Here is a 20,645-nt window from a genome sequence, read left to right as displayed (position 1 = left end):
CTCAACCTATATATAACACAAACATACAAGCTGTCTTGGTGGTTCAATGATCAAAACCAAGGAGCCGATGATGAAAAGCAAAAGCACAAGTTGTTCACAGACAAAACGTCAGACATTTTACCAAAGACTGAAGACAGGATCTCAGTCTACAGCACGGTGTAGAAAGCAATGTAGGAATTCATTACAGCCAATGGACTGAGTGGAAGAATATATAGAACGTACAGCCGTCATACACTAAAAATGGGAAGGTGAGTAACAATCCTCATCTGAAAGGAGTGATCACAGTTTGCTTAATAAGCAAAAATAAAAAAGCACCCACATATAGCTGATGATGCAGTGTCCCATGATTTAGCTACACATTTCTTATGAAATACCCTGCCACTGAATGTGTTCACTGATCACGAGTATGATACCCAAAGGGCTTCATTAGGTTTGAAATGTGTATATGAAGCCAGCAAGAAAATAATTTAAATAATTTAAGTTATTTTTCTTTAAGACAAGGCTCTACTCTTAAATAAAAGCAATGGTACATACCGTTAGTGGTCCTTCCCTTAGTAGGTGTAACCGATAAAAACATGAGTCACTCATAGGCTTTGCTACTCATTCAGAGTTTTCATTATGTATTATTTTTCCTTAAAATGTGCATTTTAGAGAAAGCCCAAGTTTTCTTTATTATTGCCACAGATCTTAAGATGAATACAAACCCCAACTTTTAAGCCAAATGATAAGAAATAACCATACATTTGGAGAGAAGTTTGAAGGAGGAACTTCTGTATGTGCCCCTCCATAAATCAGAGTTTTCTAACAGGCCAGTTTCAAATTTCTTTCCACCGTAACACACGCTGTCAGTGGAAGATGATTCCACATCTCTGCTACTGCTACAGCTCTCTGCAGTTCTATCCCGAGGAGAGAATCATGGTAGACAGAACAAAACAGGCAAGACGACAAATCAGAAAAGTTCCTTATTGCAGCAAGCTGAAAACCAAGGTGTAAGAGAAAGCAAATGAATCCTGATAAACAGGAGAGGATGAACGTGCAACTGCTTGTAGGTCAGCAAGCTTAGGTCACGGCATCGCTAGTTTCACGTGTTTTGCCATTTGCATATTTTATAGCTAACACTCAAATCAAGAAGGTGGTGAATAAGCAATTACTAATTCTTGAGCTTTTTGAACTCAATTTAGGTATTACAGTTAAATATTTAAAGTTTGATAAAATGGGTCAGGGCCTTAGTTTCAATTAACCCTTCTTCCAGTTGTCTTTTGCATTGCTAAAAATCTTTCTCTAAAAATGAATTAAAGACACCCCCTCTGTAGCAGGATATTTTATGTATGCCAAAAATAAAAACTCTATTAATAAAGAATTTATAGTCTGCAAAAGTAAGGTCAAAGAAGCAATCAAGGACTTGGATGTAACACATTATGAAGAAGTTTTAGAATGCAAACTATAATTCAACTTGGTAACTCAAAAGCTGAATTTCACCAACATGTTGTGCTATAGTTGAAAAACAAATAGCAGGATTGACAAAATACAGAGTAGTCAAATTTCATTAACAAAATTAATCCTTCTACATAAATTCCAGCACAGCCTTTTACTATTAAATTGTTTAAAAATTTTCCCCAAATGCAGTAGCTTATGTATTGAAAAATTATTAAAACTGCTATCTTGAATGAGCAAGGCATTTGCTAAGACTCAGACTGACAGCATGGATGCTGTAATCTTCTTTGCATTCACAAAGTACGACAGCATAAGCACTGTAGTATGGAATTTGACAGCACTATCTATTTTAAGTGTGACCATTAAGGACAGGATCAACTGCAATCACAGATGAGATCTGGGGGACACAACAGTTCTTTTTTCCTCTCCTTAGTTAATACCTGAGCTATAGGGGAGTGAAAATCACTGAGAATTACCATGATAACTGGTTAAAATAGAGTTTACAAGAACATTAAAAAAACTTTTAGAAACCAAAATAGCTTGGACACATTTTTGCTCCTCTTATCACTTCAATTTTATGCATAGTGCTGTTAATAAAATACAAATAGTACTCAAAATTTAACTGCTACTGTTTGCTCTTACTGCAATTATTTGCAGTTTCTCAGCTTATGCATTCACATGAAGCTTTCACGCAGTAAAAATAGTTACTTCAGCAGCAAATTGGTAGCTCCACCTAGTGTTGCTCATGACCTATTCCAACAGGAACCGAAAAGCAGAGAGTTAGCCAGAACATGTAGCTGCACCCTACTTCCACTTGCTGCTGGGAAAAGCAGTTCCACATACACCTCGCACGGTGAACTGACACTCCCACCTGCGAACCCTTTTGGTGAAAGGTATTAAATTGATTTGGGATTCAGTGTCTTCAACCCAAGATGACTTTAGACTGCATTTTCTCTACCTTGATTGCAGCAACAGCTTAGCTTTAGTCAGGGTTGTGGCAGAATCGGAATGCAGACAGGGCTGACTCACCCCATGCAATACTGCAATTATGTTGAGGGACTGGAGAAATATAACATGGGAAAAATGTGACATTTCAGAAGATCCTTTAAAAGTGAGAGCTTACCTTGCACCTACACTGTATTTGGATATACAACCTCACCTCTGCCCTCCCTCCCCAAAAAAAGACTCCAACCAAGTGGGCTGTGTGCTTCTCAGATGATGGTGGAAAAAAGCTATTTAGTTGCTTTAAGTGATAAACCCTCTCCCAGAGAAGGGCACTACCACCATGATCCACCCTTGTCACCTCAAGAACGACTTGCTGACATTCTCTTTGAAGTGGAAACTTCACTTGGGACAAATTCATTGGTTTCTTTATAATGAGTGCATCCCAGTTCTTTAAAACATCCCAATCAGGATGCATTCTGCATTGCATACACTGTTATGTTCTTCCAATTTTACACCTGGCTGGAATTTTAAAAACTTGTGGTTTTGAACTGCAAATCTCAAAATCAGATTCTTTCCCAGAACCTGGGAGAACACGCCTTTCCCTCTGCACAACCAGGGTGGCAGACCAACCTGCTTTAAATGACAGTATGACAAAGGCCAGGCAGTTTCAGTGAGCATTTTTCCCCTCACAAATACATTTTTCCAAAAGACAGCACTCACTGTATTTACGTTGCACTGTTCATTTTTTACTTTAGACATAACTACATACTGAGAAGGAAGGAAAAGAATGATTAGTTGGATGTTGTGGGGTCTGCACTATGAAGACATGCAGAGGATATCTACTTTTTTCAAATAAATATTTATAGCAGTCATAAGCGTGTCACAAACCCACTTCTACAGTATGAAATAAAATAAACCGGTGATTAGTTCAACTGGAACTGTTAAACTTCTATTTACAACAGCAAAGTTAGTTAAGTGGAGATACCTATGAAGTATTTTCTCTTTCTGGAAAGAAATATTGCGCAACCCATAATATGACTAGTAAGTTTGCATGTAACGAGCTTCATTAAAAAGCAAGTTTTTAGTTTCTCAAATGATATGATTATTTGTACTCAGTTCACCAATATACAAGTTGAAGTAACATTTAGATCTTAGGATAACTTGATTTAGTAATTCATTAGGACTGTTATATCTACAGATCCCAAGACAGTCTTATTTTTTCTTTCTAACACCAACCTGCAAACTTGTCTTTTATTCTTCTAAAAATCCTACTACTAAAGCTGTCAGCAAGTAAGCAGATATAGCAGTTTCGAATGTTTCCTAATGGCTGAAGAGAAAATAAATAAATAAATCTACAACGCACACTTACCTGTAAGCATTAATGTAATCCTTTCTGTGTTGCAGAAGAAAATCTTTCAGCTTTCCAATATGAGAAATCTAAATGAATAGAAATCATAATTAAACTTCAGCCAGGTATCTGATTACTTTTATGTTTAAAGTTCAGTATTCCACACCTCAATATTCCACTAGCAACCTGGGCTACTGGGAGGTGTCCCTGTCCACGGCAGGGGGGTTGGAACTAGATGATCTTTAAGGTCCCTTCCAACCCAAACCATTCTATGATTCTAAGATAAATATCAAATTGTAACATTTATTCTGTAATTAAATGGAATCATAAAATTTACTCTTTTATAGTAGAATTTTCACTTTTTGCAAGGAGTCAATACATAAAAATAATCTAAAAAAGATCTGTTGTATGAAAGTACCACTCAGAGAAGAGTAAAAATACACCTTCTATACAAAAAGCAAAACTAAACACTACACATAACCACAATATTAAACATTAAGAATATTAAACATGATAACAATAACACAAAACATTATCTAACTGGTAATCCCAAACCTAATGCACATTTTAGAAAATAAATTCATTTTAGAAGATCACGCAAGAGAGTACTAAACACTTTACTGATGAGATATGATATAAATATTCAAGTTCAGTTACTAGAACTTGTAGAACGAGGTGCTGTCCCTCTCCTTTCTATTTTGCCAGAATAGAGTGACCAGTTCATGACCAAACTAAAGTAGTATCTCTGTCATCTGATAACGATTAGCAAGTTCTGCCAGAGCATACATCCCTATCAAATTTCTATCTCTTGATTTCCACTTCACTGTGGATACATTTTGCTAAAATTCCACTTGATTTTTCTTTATTAAAAGTCTTTACAAAGATCCTTTGAAAAGATGAAAAAACCTCCTAAAAATCTGAAAGAACTTCTGCAAACTGTAGTCTGATTAAAAAGATTTAGTGTAGCATAAGATGCTGCTTATCTTAGAGAATGGAAGAACTGCAGAAATCAAGTGTAATTGCCCACAGAAATGAAATGACTATCAGTATGACTTCCTTGGCAGGTCCTGAAGGAGACATGATGAAGAAGGAGGAGGAAGGGGGAGAATTATATACATTAGTGGTATATATTTTCAAGGGGGATGCAGGGGGAACGTTTCCAAAGCATATTCTCAAATATTCATTAATAATTCAGAGTAAAAAAGCATACAAGGAATTTTACAAAACAATAGTTGTTTTAGTTTACAAGTACAATAAATGCAGTTTACCCCATGTATCTGGGAAAAAGCATCAGAAGCTGTTCAAGTCTTAAAATCCTATTTTCATGCAAATGTTCCTTGTAATTAAACAAACAAAAAAACCACGGAGAAAGAACACAGAATAGTTTGGATAAATAGAAGATTAATTCCCCCAATTATTTTTTTCAGACGATCAGCAGCTCTTTGAAATAAAAGAGCAAAAAATGTACTTAGTAAGACCGCAGTGATTTGTACAACTAAAAATAAGTGTTTCCTTGTACAAATGAATACACGTACATTTCCCTATTATCATTTGCTCTGTTTTATTTTTACTGCAACTCACTGTATTGGATAAGAATTTTCCCAGTTTTCATGTTTAAAGTTTTCCACGTGATTAACAGGATGGGAAATTCAACCCATTCATAGCAAACTGAGTTCTGTTAGTACCTCCAGTAGAGTCAAAGTCTCCTAAAGTGTGTTAGCACCGTCATAAGCAGTAAGAAGGGAAATACTGAAATCACTACAAGATCAACTAGGCACAAAGAATAAGCTAAACCATTCTACAGATGTTCCTTCTCATCACCACTGGGAGTTATTTTTTGTATACTAATCTCCTTAGCTCAGACTTGGTATGTCATGAAATTTGCTGAATAGGTAAATTAAGCTTGACTACGAAAGCAAAACATTTAAAACAGTCATACAGTGTTTCAGTAGAACAATAATACTTAATAGGCAGAAAGAAAGTACTACAGAGGACAAAGAGTAGAAATGTAAGATAAGGCACACATTTCAAAACATTTATATTTATATGTGAACAAACACTTAACTAGAAAAGAGATTAGCAAAACTTCATAAGTAATAAATCTTAATATTACTGCAATAGCTACAATTTAGGAGTGATTAACAAGCAGAAAGAATCAGAATGACAAGCAAGAACACTGTCTTACAGTAATTAATTCATCTAGTCACAAAGAGCATTCTATTTAGGCTAAAATTGTCATCATGTGTTTGAATTGCACTGACCCCACTTTGCCTCTCCTTCATTTGTAAAGCTATTTTCATGAATTTAGAATGACACCATTATGCCCATACTCGCATCAAGCTCTTAGTTCCCAAGATTTGCATCAGAAGTGAGACTTCTTGTTCTACTTTTCCTCAAATTCTAACTGCATCTTCTGCGATCCCGCACTGCTGTTATTTCTCTTTTGCCTTTTTTTACCATGTACTACTGGCATAGATTTTAATTCAACTCATTTTAATTCACCATATCAACAACATTAAACAATTTTTAGGAAAAAGGTCTCACTAGCATAACAGAGAATGTAAATTTTATTTAAAAAAGAAAAGATTTTTTTTTTTTTTACAATGCTTTATCTTCTGCAGACTCAAAATATCCCTGATTATAAAAAAAATAAATGTTGAAAATATCTCCAGTGTCATCAGCCTGCAATTATTCTGGGGTTATCAGAGGCACACCATATACTCTTTACAAAGTTATCAAGCTCCAGCCTGAAGCTAATAAAGCATCTCCCTCTTTCAATTGAATGGCTCTATTAGAACCCTACTGCTCTTATTATGAATAAGAACCATCAAATTTCAAGATTTACTGATTACCAACTTCTATCCATCTGTTCTTGCTTCAAAACAGTCCTTTCTCTTAAAAGCTCTGCTTCCCTGCCCGTGTTTTTGAGTCTACCGACAATAATCCTACCTCCCTCTTAAATTCTGTAGCCCCAGACAAACAACCCCAAGCTTTTAGTTTCTTCTCCCAAGAAAGTTCTGAGGTTGCCTAATCCCTAACTATCCTTTGCATTTGCTCCAGTTTGTATCCATCTTTTCCCAATGCAGAAGACTAGAAGTTGGAAATATCTTTTCTTCTACTGTTCTCATTGATTAGTTTTGAGCTTATTCTTTGTTTCGGTCTCTAAATAGAAGTTCAGCAGTAGAATAAGTTTCTTCTCCCCACAACTCCAGACCCCAGAGTCATTCAGCACTTGCTGTAATGTATGATGCTCCTCCCTCTCGGCATTCCCTCATCAGTAAATTTTACTCCTCCATCTTACTCTGGGATTGATTTTAAAACTCATCTTGCTCTTACTTTGGGGAATGCAAAAAGTAATTCCACTATTAACCTCTCTTCAGCACAACCCTTCTTTTGGCACAGAAGCATTGCTTCTGCTTATTCATCTTACTCAGTTAATATTTTCTCTGCTAATCTCCTCTAGACTTCCTATTATCAGACACTTTACCATCAGACACCAGGTCACCTTAACGAAGGAAAAGCAGATTTTCTTAAAGCATCCAGCTGGTTGGGCACACCCTATTTTTAGTAAGATAGCAAATTATACTGCATTGTGTCTTGCTTTCTATTTATCTTTTTCCCCTTAAACTCTGTTCTGAATCCTGGAGCACTTCTGGGTCAGGCCCTGCTGATGCCATTAACAGTTTCCCTCAGCTGACTTAATTATAGGCATTAAATTTACTTCCCTCTTATCAAATGGTACCATCTTCAATTCGATGCATTTTCATTAAAAATAGCTGTCTTCAGAATTTGGGATTTCTCAAATCCACTGTGTCTCAACCCAACCCAGAGATTATCCGATAACCACAATTTGACTGCACTGAAGTTCTGAGTTTTTTGTACAGATTTCCAATTCTGTGCTCTGGTTCCCAGTACATGCCTTGCTTTTACTCTGCTGGTCCATGGCTTTTTCCTTATTAATTTAGTCTGGAGACCATGCCTAAACTATTGCTAATTTATAGTCCGGCTGTATGACAAATCCACTTTTTTCCTAATTCTATTTACATAGCTAAAGAATATTTTAACTTGTGTGTGTGTCTGTGTTAATGCTATTAGTTAACTCGTGAATTTTGCCAAACCTGACTTTATCCCTACGGTCTTCCCTTCCGCCCCAGCTTTCTTGGTCAGTCAGTCTCTCTCTCTCTCCCCCCCCTGCTTTTTACTGCCTCAGGGCTAATTTTTTTGTATCTTCTCTAATTAATCTTTCATGTAGACCTAGAACAATTTTAAATCCCACTTGCATTTCAGCATATCCTTTTTTTTTCCACTCCATTTACCCATCCATCCTAACTGCAACTTCCCATTTGCTGTATAAGCCTGTTTTCAAAACAATTATAGCACCGGTTGACAGAGCCATCAAAAGAATATATGAAAGCAATTTGAAGATGAAGCACAAACACACATGAGTATCCACCTCTTGTCATGGTTCCCATTCTCTGCCTCTGGAAATTAGCTTTCTTCTTCTCTGAAAGTCTGGAGCAGGGAAATAAGCCTTCTTCAACCTCGAAATAATGAAATTATTTCCTTTTTTCCCCCTGAAGGAATAGGAGGGCTTGGAGAAACACTCTTCATAGTTGCAGCACTCTTGCACTACATTAACTTATCTCATGGGAAAGAACCCTACTGAATTTCCAGACATAACTGACATTTTTATGAGAATCATGGGAAAGAAATGCCTTTCCACCTAATATTGCCAACATCAGTTATGTCATTATACTAACAGCATGTTCTCGAGCTTCTGTTCACTACCAGAACAGGGAGGGTTATCTTCTCTCTGACAAGAAGACCACTTATGGAACTCCAGGCTCTCCCTCTGTTCTTCCCATTCCCACTGGCACTCCCTTGGAGGTCAACACGAGACACCAAAATGACTTTTTTTTTTTAATTATTCTTCTGGAAATGGTGGTTAATAATGCTTAAGACCAAATATAAAGAATGGGTTTCTTTCATTTCAAATTCCCCAAATGCCTGTAGGAGCACAAGGGAGAGAAGAAGTTGGACAGCACGAGTAGGGAACTTCCTAAAAGATGTATCTGCCATGAAAGGAGATATATTTAGTTACAACTTGAGAAACTTAACATGACAACCTCCTAAACTGAGGCACCAAAGCTGGAGACTCCTGGTGTGATTTAAAACCCTCAAGTGTAGTTCTGATCATGAAAAACCAGTTGATTCTTTTCAGTGAAGCAGCAGAAGTTTTCCACTCAGTCGCAACAAAAGCATCAGCATCACCCAAGTAAAAAACACTTAGTAAATTCACATTAAACCCTCTAACATAACTTTTTTAAAGTTACTTTAGGTGCCAGTTTGCACTTTTAACAGTTTCTCTTCATTGTAAACTACCTCTTTAATGCATATATGTGTGTTTTGTTGCCACTGTAGATTTTTTTAAACAACTCTTATTAAAACATAAAAGCAAATATTGCATATAATGCAGATCCAACACAAAAGGAAGCTGTGAATGGCTGCCATCTGCTACCACAGGTGGCATGCACAGCTCTATTTATACTTGGGGCCTTCACTAGAAATGGTAGATGTTCCTGTCTTTAGAGATTTTTCTTATGATTTTAGAGCAGGCGCTATTTGTAAATAAGAAGAGAAACAGGAAAGCGTTCCCTCCAAAGCAGCATCTTCAAAAGATGCATATACTTTGGAACGAAGACGCTGACTCTGCTTCCTTCAGTATCTTAGCAATACATCCAACATTTCTTTCCACTCCCAACAAAGAATTGATCACTCATGAAACAGTAGGTTCCAATTTGCATACGTTTAACCCACTGCAAGAAGCAGCAGCATTGTTTGCGATTAAAATGATTGGAGTAGGTTCCCGTGACATATTGTAGAGAGAATTCGACAGCGCTGAATAGTCATTTTCATTGAACAAACATAGCGTTTTATCAAGTTTACTCTTCCATCAGAACAATAAGCAACTATTTACTACCATATAAAATTGACTGTTACACTTCACACAAGATTGCCACTCTGAATTTCTAAAAGATGCTCTTTGTTAAAGGAAACTTTAAAAATACTTAAACCCAAAACATAATAGAAAGGCTCTTGCAAAAGTTATAGGAGACACGGCATTTACTGTTGATTCAGCAGCACTAACAAGCACCGCTGATGGAAGCGTCTTATTAGCCACAAAAAAAGAAAAAAAGTCTTACATTTAATTTTTCTATATATCCAAAAAGCCTGATCTTCAAATATTTTATCTAAATAGATTCCATCTACGGTTTCATGAAAAGGTGACCAGATTCTATAATCCCCTCTGCAAAGAGCAGAAAATTTAGGATTTTTATAATATCTAGACACCTATCATGTTTTTGATTCCAAACATACAGTCAACGCAAACATGTAGCCTATTTCAGAAGAAATTCAGAATTTCAGTAAGACATTAGGTGATGTACAGGGACTGCATATTTGTGACCAAAAAAAAGTACAGTCTCAGTACTAGGAAGAGATACAGTAATTGATGTAAGCACATAAGCCCATTTTTCTTAAAAAAAAATGTTTCCAATGGCTAAATCATATTTTAAAAAAAATAAAGAGGCAATGTTCCATGGTTAATACATGTCATGAAGGCAGGCATTTTCAGAAATCTGGCATAAAACCTAAACAGAATAGATACTATAAACAGAAACCCAATTTATATTAGATAAATTTTAAAATTTAAGAGCATCTGTTCTTACCTAAACTATTACAGTTGGGAAAGACTAGTCAGGAAATTTTTGATGCAGAAATGACTCCTATGGAGAAGTTTTCCACTACAAAATACCTTTGATTAGATATAATTCCCTAATAAACTGACATGACAACAAAGATTAAACCAATTAAATTCAACCAAAGATTAAACTCAGAGCTGAAGCTTTAGCTCTGAATTTAATAGTGCAAAAACTGTTATTTAAAGGGGGTTTGGATGGTGAGTTGTTAAAGGGCCATGAGGTGGTGCTGTCCTACCATCATTCATTGCAGAGGAGCACTGCCTGCCTCAAAACGTCAACCGCCCGGTTTTCAGCTGATTTGTCTCTGGAGGGGATACATTTGGTTTAGGTTTCCCCAGAAAACGTGAAAGTTTCTAAAATAGGTCACGCAGATCAATTGCTCTCGTAATCTGAAACCCAAAAGAGCAAATAATATCTAAACTGTGGCGTAGGGGTGGCCCAATGCTGGAAGCGGGTAGCGGGAGGCGAGGAGACAGCCAGCCTGGCTACCTCTAATCTCAGGAAAATTGTGACTTTGTTCAGTTTCTGCTTTACATCAGCATATTTGTTACAGCAGCAGCAATGAGCAGGGAAAATTTTGATTGCATTTTATTAGCAGTCTTGCATTCAGAGCAAAGGGATTAACATAATCAAGAATGGGGGCGTTGTATTAATAAAGCATGTGGTACAGGGGATAACATTCAAAATTGAATTAATTGAATTAAAAGGCATGAAAATGAAGACTGGGGCATTTTGACCCCTGAAGGTAAAGATGGTACAAATCTTTTTTAAAAGATTTTAAAAATAACGTGTAATATTGTCACATTGCATTTTTCTAATTTAAAATAACATTTGTTTGTTTGGTTTTTTTTATAAAGCCAAAGTAAAATTTTAAGCAATCACTGCAAAAATTTGCATTAGCCATTGTGGGATATTGGAAGATAAAACCTGTTTGCAGAATACCACAGGCGGTATTCAATGATCATTAACAAACCGAATAAGAAACCTCCAAACTGCAGCAAGAAGCAAAGCCCATTTCTTAACAGCTGGTCTGGAACAGAAAATGCTTCCTTTTGCTTAATATCAAACTGGCAAAAAGGAAAATGTAAAAAAAAAAAAAAAAAAAAGCACCGTCTTGCATACTAAAGGAAAAAAACAGTTTGCATTTAAAGAAAATATTTTTTGTTGTTTTTTTTTTTTAAATTCCTGCTTTACTTAGCATATGTTTATAAATACTAAAAATTGTCTCATTGATTTTTGCTACTGTCAGTTCACATTTGAAATACTTAGCCTCTGAAGTGCACTTTAGAACTGCACTTGGTTATTTTGATTTTTTTATTCACTGCTTATTATAGAAAATGGAAAATTTGGTAGTAAATAACTATCAGCCTAAAAGCCTCAAATTTTATCTTACCACGCTTTCCTTAAAAATAAGTTGGTACAAGATTTGGTCAAGTGTATGATGAAGGGATTATTTTTGGAATTTTGTGACACAGTTGCAAACTATTTTTTCGTTCAAGACTCTTCTAATATGAGTAAAGCAAAATTAAGACCTAAAAGCTCGAAAACTCCAGTTCCCCACTGACCACAACAAGGACTGAAAGTACCCAGTATTGTCACTGGAGGAAGGTTTTGCTGGGATGTTGTTTGGGGATGACCTTGCTCTATGTTTTTAAAATGTGCACGGTACCTACAGCAAACTTCAACTTTACAGAAAAATTATTTTAAAGCCATTGAATTTATTTTTTTTTTAGATTAAAATTATCCTAAAGTATATTGTGTATTTTTAAAACCATTTTAATACTTTGTATTTCAAGCATTTATAAATAAAGGAAAAAAATACCTTATTTGATAGGATAATAACTTATAAACACCGAATTTCAATTATGAACCAGAAAACTAGCATACACGTAGAATTTAAGATAAAGAGGTCTGTGTTAATTTTGTCACTGTTTTCTTCGGTCTTGTGAGAACACACTGGTTTGATACCTGCATGCACAGAAGCACAGCTGAATATTCTGAAAATGGTCTGTAGAGAGTGAACAGAAACATGAGGTTTGACCGCCAGAAAAAAAATTAACAGTAGGCTTTCTACAATGTAACAGCATGCTAAATGTTTTTAGTAACCAGTCCTCATTTATTCTCTGTGGAAACAAATACTTTCAATAAAAAAAAGGCAACATCTGATTTTAATAAAACTTACTATTTCCCTTTTTCTTGTTTACTGTCCAACTCCAATCATAACTTTCTTTAACATTTATATTTTTACACAACCATCCAAAACCTCACTGACTAAAATATAAACCCCCCAACAATTGTGGCGAATGTTTTGGTTGAGAGATAAAAGTAAACTGGTCAAAATCCATATTTGCAGTAATTGGCCTTTACCATTGCTGTTCAAAACTCTCCATTTACAACCTTTCAGTAACTGCATTCAGCTTCGCTTGTGTCTTTCTGTAAGAGATATTTTCCTTGTCCCTTGTTCTCACAGTCTGAGCTCATTTAGGACTATGTTTTCTTGACTCAAAGATGTTTTACGCCATAAAGAGATTTCCAGTCCCATGTAACAGATACACAGCAATAAAAGGTCACTCTGTCTGACCATCGTTATGAAACTCAGAATCCAAGTTTCTGCAGTGCAATTCAGGGAGAGTCACATGTGCCCGTGCTTCACCGTGGGACTGAAGCCGCTCTGCTTTGGCAGAAGCCACCGCAGGGCACCACCGGAGCGGTCGGGCCCGTGGCACCAGCCCTGCCGAAGTCCTCGCCACCGGACCGCAGCTCCCCTCCTGTGCCGCGCTCCCACGCTCCTCCGCCAGCCCCTCGGCACTCGGAGCTCTACGTTTTGGGTGTATTTACACTAATACACCTACACCGATGCAGCACGGGCTGACGCAGCACTTACTCTGTCTCAAAACCCCGCCACTGTCAAATAGCAGCGTTCTGTGTCAGCGTTCCAGTATTCTTTTGGATTTTCATCATTCGTACAATAGTATTCTTAGTGCAAAAATCCTTTCATTACGTTTCAACACCTCCATTTGTATTACACAGATGAAACGTTACTTTAGTGGCTGCTCTAGCATTTATGCCAAGTAAGTTTATCCCCCGCATTAAAACACTGGACCGGATCAAGAAATCTCATTTCCCAGTCGGAAATGAGAAGTTTATGATTCCTTATCTAAAGAACACTTACAGACCAGGCACAAAAGCAAATAAATATACTGGAAATGAGCTAATTCAGTACACATTAAGATTTTCATCCAAGTGCTTTATGGTTTTGGCAGAAAAAATTAAGACAAAAGGCCCTTCTCTCCCCCCCCCCCCCCCCCCCCCCCCAGGGTAACAGGAAACCCCAATACCTGGATCATCTGCCCTAAATCTTAAGAATTTACTGGGCCCTGGTCACTCTAAGTCCTTACGTGGCTGATGCGGAGTGACACGCTGATAGAGGCTATTCACATCCTCGGTAAATCTAGACAAAGTTTCTCAATCAGGCACGAAGATCTCTTCCGTGCAGCCCGACTTCAAATGGCCCGCTTTGCTGCATTTTGTGAGCAACTCCTCCTCTGTTATAGCACCTACTAAGTAGAGCCAAACTAAAAAAATCCCTCCTCCTTTCCCAGGGAAAAAACCTCTTCTCCACTCACCCTGAAAACAGCAAAAATTTTGGCTAAAATGAGATGAGGCAAGGAAAACAACAGTAGTAAAAAAAAGGATAATCTTTTTAATAACTCTTGGACCGGACAGGGATACTAACACAGTCAGTCTGAAATCCAGTCTGCTAATACTATCCCATTCCCACCACCCTGCCCCTAATTACCATTTTGTAAGGCACTTGTATTTCTTAAGGCAAACCATGACAGGTTCTCAACTCTACGGCAAGGGCTGGAAGTTTATCAGAGCACAAGCTGGCCTAGAAGCATCACTGAGAATGAAGGCACCTTACTTTGTCCCCACTCAAGAGTCTCCTGACATGACCAACGTCCAGCCATAACGTTTGAGAGAAACCCCTTCCTTTAGAGTACGTCTCTCTGTCATATTTCTATTAACTACCAAACCACCGGTAGCTTCCCCAGGTAACGTGTGACGTGGCATGAAAAAGTATCTCTGGACCCCTGCATTTGTTCACCCCAAAATGTTATTCATGTTGGGTTTGATCTATTTGCCAACTGGTTTAGCCTATGAAAAAAAAAATAGTTCTCCCCCCAAACCACGGGGGAGAACAACTTCTACTTGAAAAAATTCTAGTATATAGTCACGTAGTAATTTCTCCTGAGAAAGTACTTGCAGAATTTGGGAGCAGTAAGCTTTAGCTTTAATTAAAAGGGAAATCAAGCTATTCTTTCGCATCTGAGTAATGGTGACAATTCAAAAGTATATTTTTAATCACCAAAAGCAGAAACTCCTGACAAGAATTTAAGTTGTGAAGTAAGGCACTTTTCCTTTCTCACTTCTTCTCAGCCATGCATCTCAGTAAGATTTTTTTTTTTAAATGTCCATTTCCCGTAATTTTGGTAATTTTAGAGTATAATTATTTTTACATTTTTATGATGCCTTTGGGGTATCATTACAAATATTTTTTTAAGCATTTAAACTTAGAAAAATAAAATTAAGTAATAGCTTCTCTTAAGGAGAGACTGTCAGCCCTGCTCTGAATAAACAATCCCTTTTAAAATCAATCCAGAGATTTATATCCACTGTAACCATAGAAATTAATCTTGAGTTTAAACAAAATAGAGTAAAACATAATTTATTTAATGACAATCAGAACACAGCTATTGCAAATAAAAGTTGGGTTTCTGGTTTTTTAATTCAGACAGCTTTGTATGCAGTCGTAAGATTTTTACTTGATGGGCTACTTCTAACAATTTAATCACACTCAACCAATTTGAACAAAGCATTCAGACTTCTGAGTATTTCAATTTTACTCGAGATAGATGTCACTCGTAAGAAAAAAGCTAAAGGCTTTTCAGATTAAAGAAGGTGAGGTTAAATGTAAGAAATATTCCCTCAAAAACAACGATACTGCATAAAGAACTTAAAAATTAAAATAATTAAATATTTATAGCTCAGTTAAGTAAGAGCTAAAAGAGCATCAGCATTTGCTGTATTTTCAAAAAGCAAGCAAAAGAACTTGAAGTTCCCATGAGGAAACACTGATACGCTTCACAATACAACATCAATTCAAGAAGGTCTAGCCTAAAACCTAGATAGTTTTTCACATCACATTAGATTGAAATAGTTTCCTGTTGGAACACCTATAGCAGCCACATACGTTTAACAGAATTTGTGAAAAATAAACAAGTTTATAGTAGAAGGAATCTTCAAAAGAAATACAACTTAACAAATCGTTTCTCCAAGTCCCATATGTATCATGACAAACTATTATGTGGCACTTCTAGCTGTTACATTACCTGTATATGAGGCCTTCTTCTAAGCTCCCTCAACCATATCAATAGGAAATTATCAGACCATGTCAGAAAATTAAAAAAAAAACAAAAACAAAAAAACCCCCAGCCTTATTTAGAACTAGAAAGCTAAACTCTGAACTCTATTCTCTAACCCAATTATTCTATCTATTATACAATGACAAATAAATAACTGAAGAAGAAAGAAAATTAAGCTGCTTAAAAGCCAGAAGTTTCTAAAAAGACTAACAAAAGTTTGTAAGCAAGAGTACCAACCCTGCAGTCCTCAGGGAGCCCCTCTACAAGGGGTGACTCACTGTCCAGCTTTGCAATTTGAAAACCAGCAAGCTGCTACGATACTTACAGCTGAAAAACATAGTGTATCCCATAATTTAAAACTTTATTCCAACTTTAATTTTTATCTCACTGCCTGTGATAAACAGATGAGTTTCCAGTATGCCACTGCCCTTACCTCCTTGGCTGAGGGTCTTTTAAAGAAGGAAGTGAACAGCTGAACATATAAGAGAACTGTTACAAAAGCACTGATTTCAAAGAGTAGGTTTTTGTTGCCAATACATAAAATAATGATATTCTCTACCCCAGTGTATGAACAGTTCTAGAACGTCCCTAACAATCCAACCAGACTACAGTCTGCAGAGTTACTGGTTTATTCCAAATACTTTTGTCTGTAGATTCCCCCTGTAAAACCTCATTTGAGCAAAACCTGAACCTGGCTCTTTATTCACAGCCAGAAATCAAAGTGTTACTTTCAATAGCTTTAACTTTTACCATCAAGAAAACAAAGGTAACGCAATAGCACACTCTACAACATTTTAAAGGTGCTCTCTCCAAAGTCATCTCTGTAGGTGACTTTTCCCAGCAAAGTAACCTTCTCCTATCTTGCAGAAAAGGCAAATTGCATGCTCCTGTTATCCTTCCCCAACTCTCTCCTTCAAACACAGGCACCCTCCCACGAAAAAGTTCTATTTCTTCCAGCTGCCTTCAAAGCCCGATGATACTGAATGTACTATATATTCCTCTCACCAGCACCTCAAAGAGAGATTTATGGAAACCTCTGTGTCTAGCAATGATCCTTAGCAGGAATGGGAAAAATATGTCAAAATAGCATACATTTAGTACCTGGAGCATATTGCCCCAATTCAATGCTTGCTCTTGCAACATCACTATTATTAGTCAGCAGAAAAGAAACTTGGATGCGATTGGGGCAAGCTAAGCAACTGTGTAGTAAGACACACAAATATACATTATCTTAACCAATGCTAACACAGGAGATCCTCTTATCCCAGTCTGTAACAGAGAATGATCTGGGAGACTCAGCCAAACTCAAGGCTCACACAAACATAAGCAAGCTTGGCTTGTAATACAAATGGGAAAGAAGAGACTCAATGAAATGAACTTTGCAAGGCCATATAAGACACCTGAAAATACACCAGTCTATTCCTCTCTCCTACCTAACTCGCCCGTTTACGGTAATAGGCTACCTCTCCCTGCAACCTATTACTCAATTCTGAAAGCATTATGTCTATCTCTACAAAGCCTCAAATTCATAGGAACCCACACCTTAATGTAGTACATAGCTTTTTGACGGTATGCATACACAGAAAGGAAAATACACAACGTGCAAACAGGGAGAGAACACAAAAACAAACAAACAAAAACTATGGCAAAAACAGCACAGACAGAAGAAGAGGAAAGAGTTGGCTGAAATAAAAGGAAACAGCATCTGCACTGAGACATACCACCACCACATACTGCTGCATCAAGCCTGAGGTTTCAGTCAGCAGCCAACTCCAAAGGGCCTCCAAGAAGAAAGGGCTGTAAACCACGGAGTTATCTTCATGGCTGCTCAGGAAAGTGACACAGCCCCCATTCTGAAATTACTGAGTATAAATACAACTGAGTGCCCAGCCAGCTGTGAGACAATCTTGGGAAGCAGGATGGTGAAACACACACTGACACATATTTATTAACAGATTTATGTTCACAAGCACTTTGCAGTGAGAGCACCTTCAGTTATCCGGCATCTAAGTACACTGAGATAAGATCACGTTAAATATCAGCAAGAGGAAAGAGATTGTGCTTATTCTGTAAGCTGATCAATCAGAAGAGCTTCAGAAGAAAAAAAAAATCTATTAAAACAGTATTTTGCAAAATGAATTTGAGTTCCGATTTTACTTGAAGCAATCTTCTAGAAAGAATAAAGCAGGGATTGCTTCCCTCCCCACCTGACTTTTAAGATGCATTTTATAGGCAACATTGCAGTTTTTCAACACATGAACATTTCAAAGATGTTACAGTTTTCATAGAGGCTTTACTTTTCACAACGTTTTGCTAATCTACATGTGGGCATTGCTGTAGCATGTAGGGCAGGAAGGAACCACCAAGTAACTAAAACAACACATACAATCTGCCTACCAGTTTATAAATGAAGTCTTAAGAGTTACTAAGAAGCTCTGTGTTAAGTTTCAGTGTCCATCAAGCAGTTTCACTGTGTCTCACCAACCCACACACAGTGAAAAAAAAAATGTAAATAAATCAGTGTTACCTCTTTGTCTTTTGCCATAACAACTAGATTGCCCAGGTTGGGCTGCAGTGGCTAAATGCTACTGCATTGTGGGGGGAAATAACAAAACAACTGGAGAGAAAATACTTGTGTTTCAGCAGATATGCATATGTAGAAATAGGAGTATGTCTTGTAAAATGAATACCGGTTTTTAAACAATTTTCATTCAAGGTAAAAATGCTACTGCAATTTGCCACACCACCGTTTCACAGCTCTTACATGAATTCTGTGAACAGCCTCTCATATCAAGGGCAGAGGCAATCTTACGTTTTCCAGCTTTTATTTGGGTTACAAACACCGTATTTACAGATGTCACACCATTGCTCCACAGTTCTGCTCTGCGTTACAGATGATTCAGTATTATTGAAATACATTTAATCAGTATTTCAATATTCTGCTGATGCACCAGCATGATGTACTTCAGAAGACAGAAAGGTAAACATAAGGTACTTCCCCACTGGGGACCTATCTCACTAGCAACTGTTAAGCATTCACGTTTTAAGTCTGATTCATAGCCTTAAAATTTTAATCTTAATACTGGGAAGAGAATTTACCATAAGAAGACTGGTCAAGATTACGTGGTAAATGTCAAGCAGATATTTGACTGCATGAGTAGATGGAACCGGAGTTGGTAAAGCTCTACTGTAGCATAGAAGTGAAAAAACAAGAGCAACGCTGAGAAGTGAAGGAAGGGAAGAACTGAAGATGGAAGAGAGAATAAAAACAGCAGCAGAAGCGCATGGTCCTAGGTAAAGAATGAAAAAACTCAAAACATCCTAAGATACATCCAGGCTAAAGCAATAATTATATTTTCAGTACAAATGTGAGACAGATACCAGATACACAAAAGCTAGCATACACTTGGAAGAACAGGACCCTTATTTAGGGTAATAAAACAAAGAATAAGTCAATAGGGGGAAGAAACAAACCCTCCAAACCAGTAATTAAATCTATTAAGATATAAAATATTCTCCTTGAAAGTGTCCAAAATAGCCTAAACAAAACACTGTATGCTCTATATATGCTAACAAATAGAGGGTTAGTGCGACTTTATGTTTTCAATAGCATGTTGTAGTCTTTGGCACATCAGCATTAGAACCAGACAATCCCAAAATTATAATTTTTCCCCACAGAAACAAACAATTTCAAATGCCCGCACCTCTAATACCAATGGAAAAGCATATTGTCGAATGTACCGTACAGCTGTGTAACTGTATAGCAGCAGTGCAGAGACTGAAAACCATGATAGCTAAACCAGTTTGAAGGTATTTTTTTCTTCTTTTTTTTTTTTTGTCCTGAATGTTATTCAGTCCCCTTCATAACGATTCAAATACTGTTCCTGCAGTAAGCAACTCCAGTGTCTGTCTGACCTGACGAGAGCATCAATAAGCTGTAGTTAGTAGCCATTATTAATACTAATTAATGATCTGGATGGAGTGAAGAAAAGGAAAGAAGTCCAAAAAGCAGGAGCTGGACAAGAGAGGGGAAAAAAAGACAAAGGAAAAAATAATTATATAGATTAGAGCTTCACATGGACTGCCCTTTTCCTTTTAATTTCTTTGTCTTATAAGACAAACTAGACAGCAACAAAAAGAGTAAGCCTGTCTTCTCCTGTAGAAAAAGAGTAAAACAACTGACCAGATATTTGTGGGCAACCAATTTATCCTTCCTGCAGTTAAAGTTTTCTTACTATTTAAATAAACAAGCAACTATTAATTCTGCAATATGTGCTGGTAGAAAAATCAGGAAACAAATACAATAACAAAGAAATCAAATGGAGTGCAAATGAAGAAGAAAATACCAACAATAAAAAGTCAGTAACACTAAAATTGTGAGAAAATATGACACTCGGAGCCAGAAATAAAAGCACACGCTGTCGAAAAGTAAGAGTTGGAAGTAACAAATGAAGGCAAAAGAAAGCTATTCTTTTTAAATGAGTGCAGCAGGAGAAAATGGGGTGGATCATGAAGAGCCACTATTTTTTGCCAAACTCCAGTCCAGGGTTTATAATAGTTAATGTTCCCTTTAGATTTAAAAACAATCCTAGAAGGAAAATTAAATGCATTTACTTGAACAGAGGCAGTTAAAAGATGTGTGCTCTCCGCCTGGCTCAGAGCATGTGTTCCGAGGCAGAGGACAAATGTACAATTGTAAGAGCTGACTTAAGTAATCTGCTTTGAAAACAG

General features: G+C 36.9%; 1 protein-coding gene across 1 annotated transcript in view; it reads right to left on the bottom strand.

Moving 5' to 3' along the window:
* Positions 1-20,645, bottom strand: part of STX18 (syntaxin 18) — a 68,488-nt gene that overhangs the window by 28,621 nt on the left and 19,222 nt on the right. Inside the window, exon 2 of the mRNA XM_074147377.1 lies at positions 3,749-3,816. Within this exon, the coding sequence (XP_074003478.1) occupies positions 3,749-3,816 (68 nt within the window). The remainder of the gene's footprint in view (positions 1-3,748; positions 3,817-20,645) is intronic.

This window comes from Numenius arquata, chromosome 5 (genome assembly GCF_964106895.1).
Source record: "Numenius arquata chromosome 5, bNumArq3.hap1.1, whole genome shotgun sequence".
NCBI classification, from domain to species: domain Eukaryota; kingdom Metazoa; phylum Chordata; class Aves; order Charadriiformes; family Scolopacidae; genus Numenius; species Numenius arquata.
The sequence above is the reverse complement of the archived record's forward strand: the minus strand, read 5'-3'. Positions and strand labels throughout refer to the sequence as shown.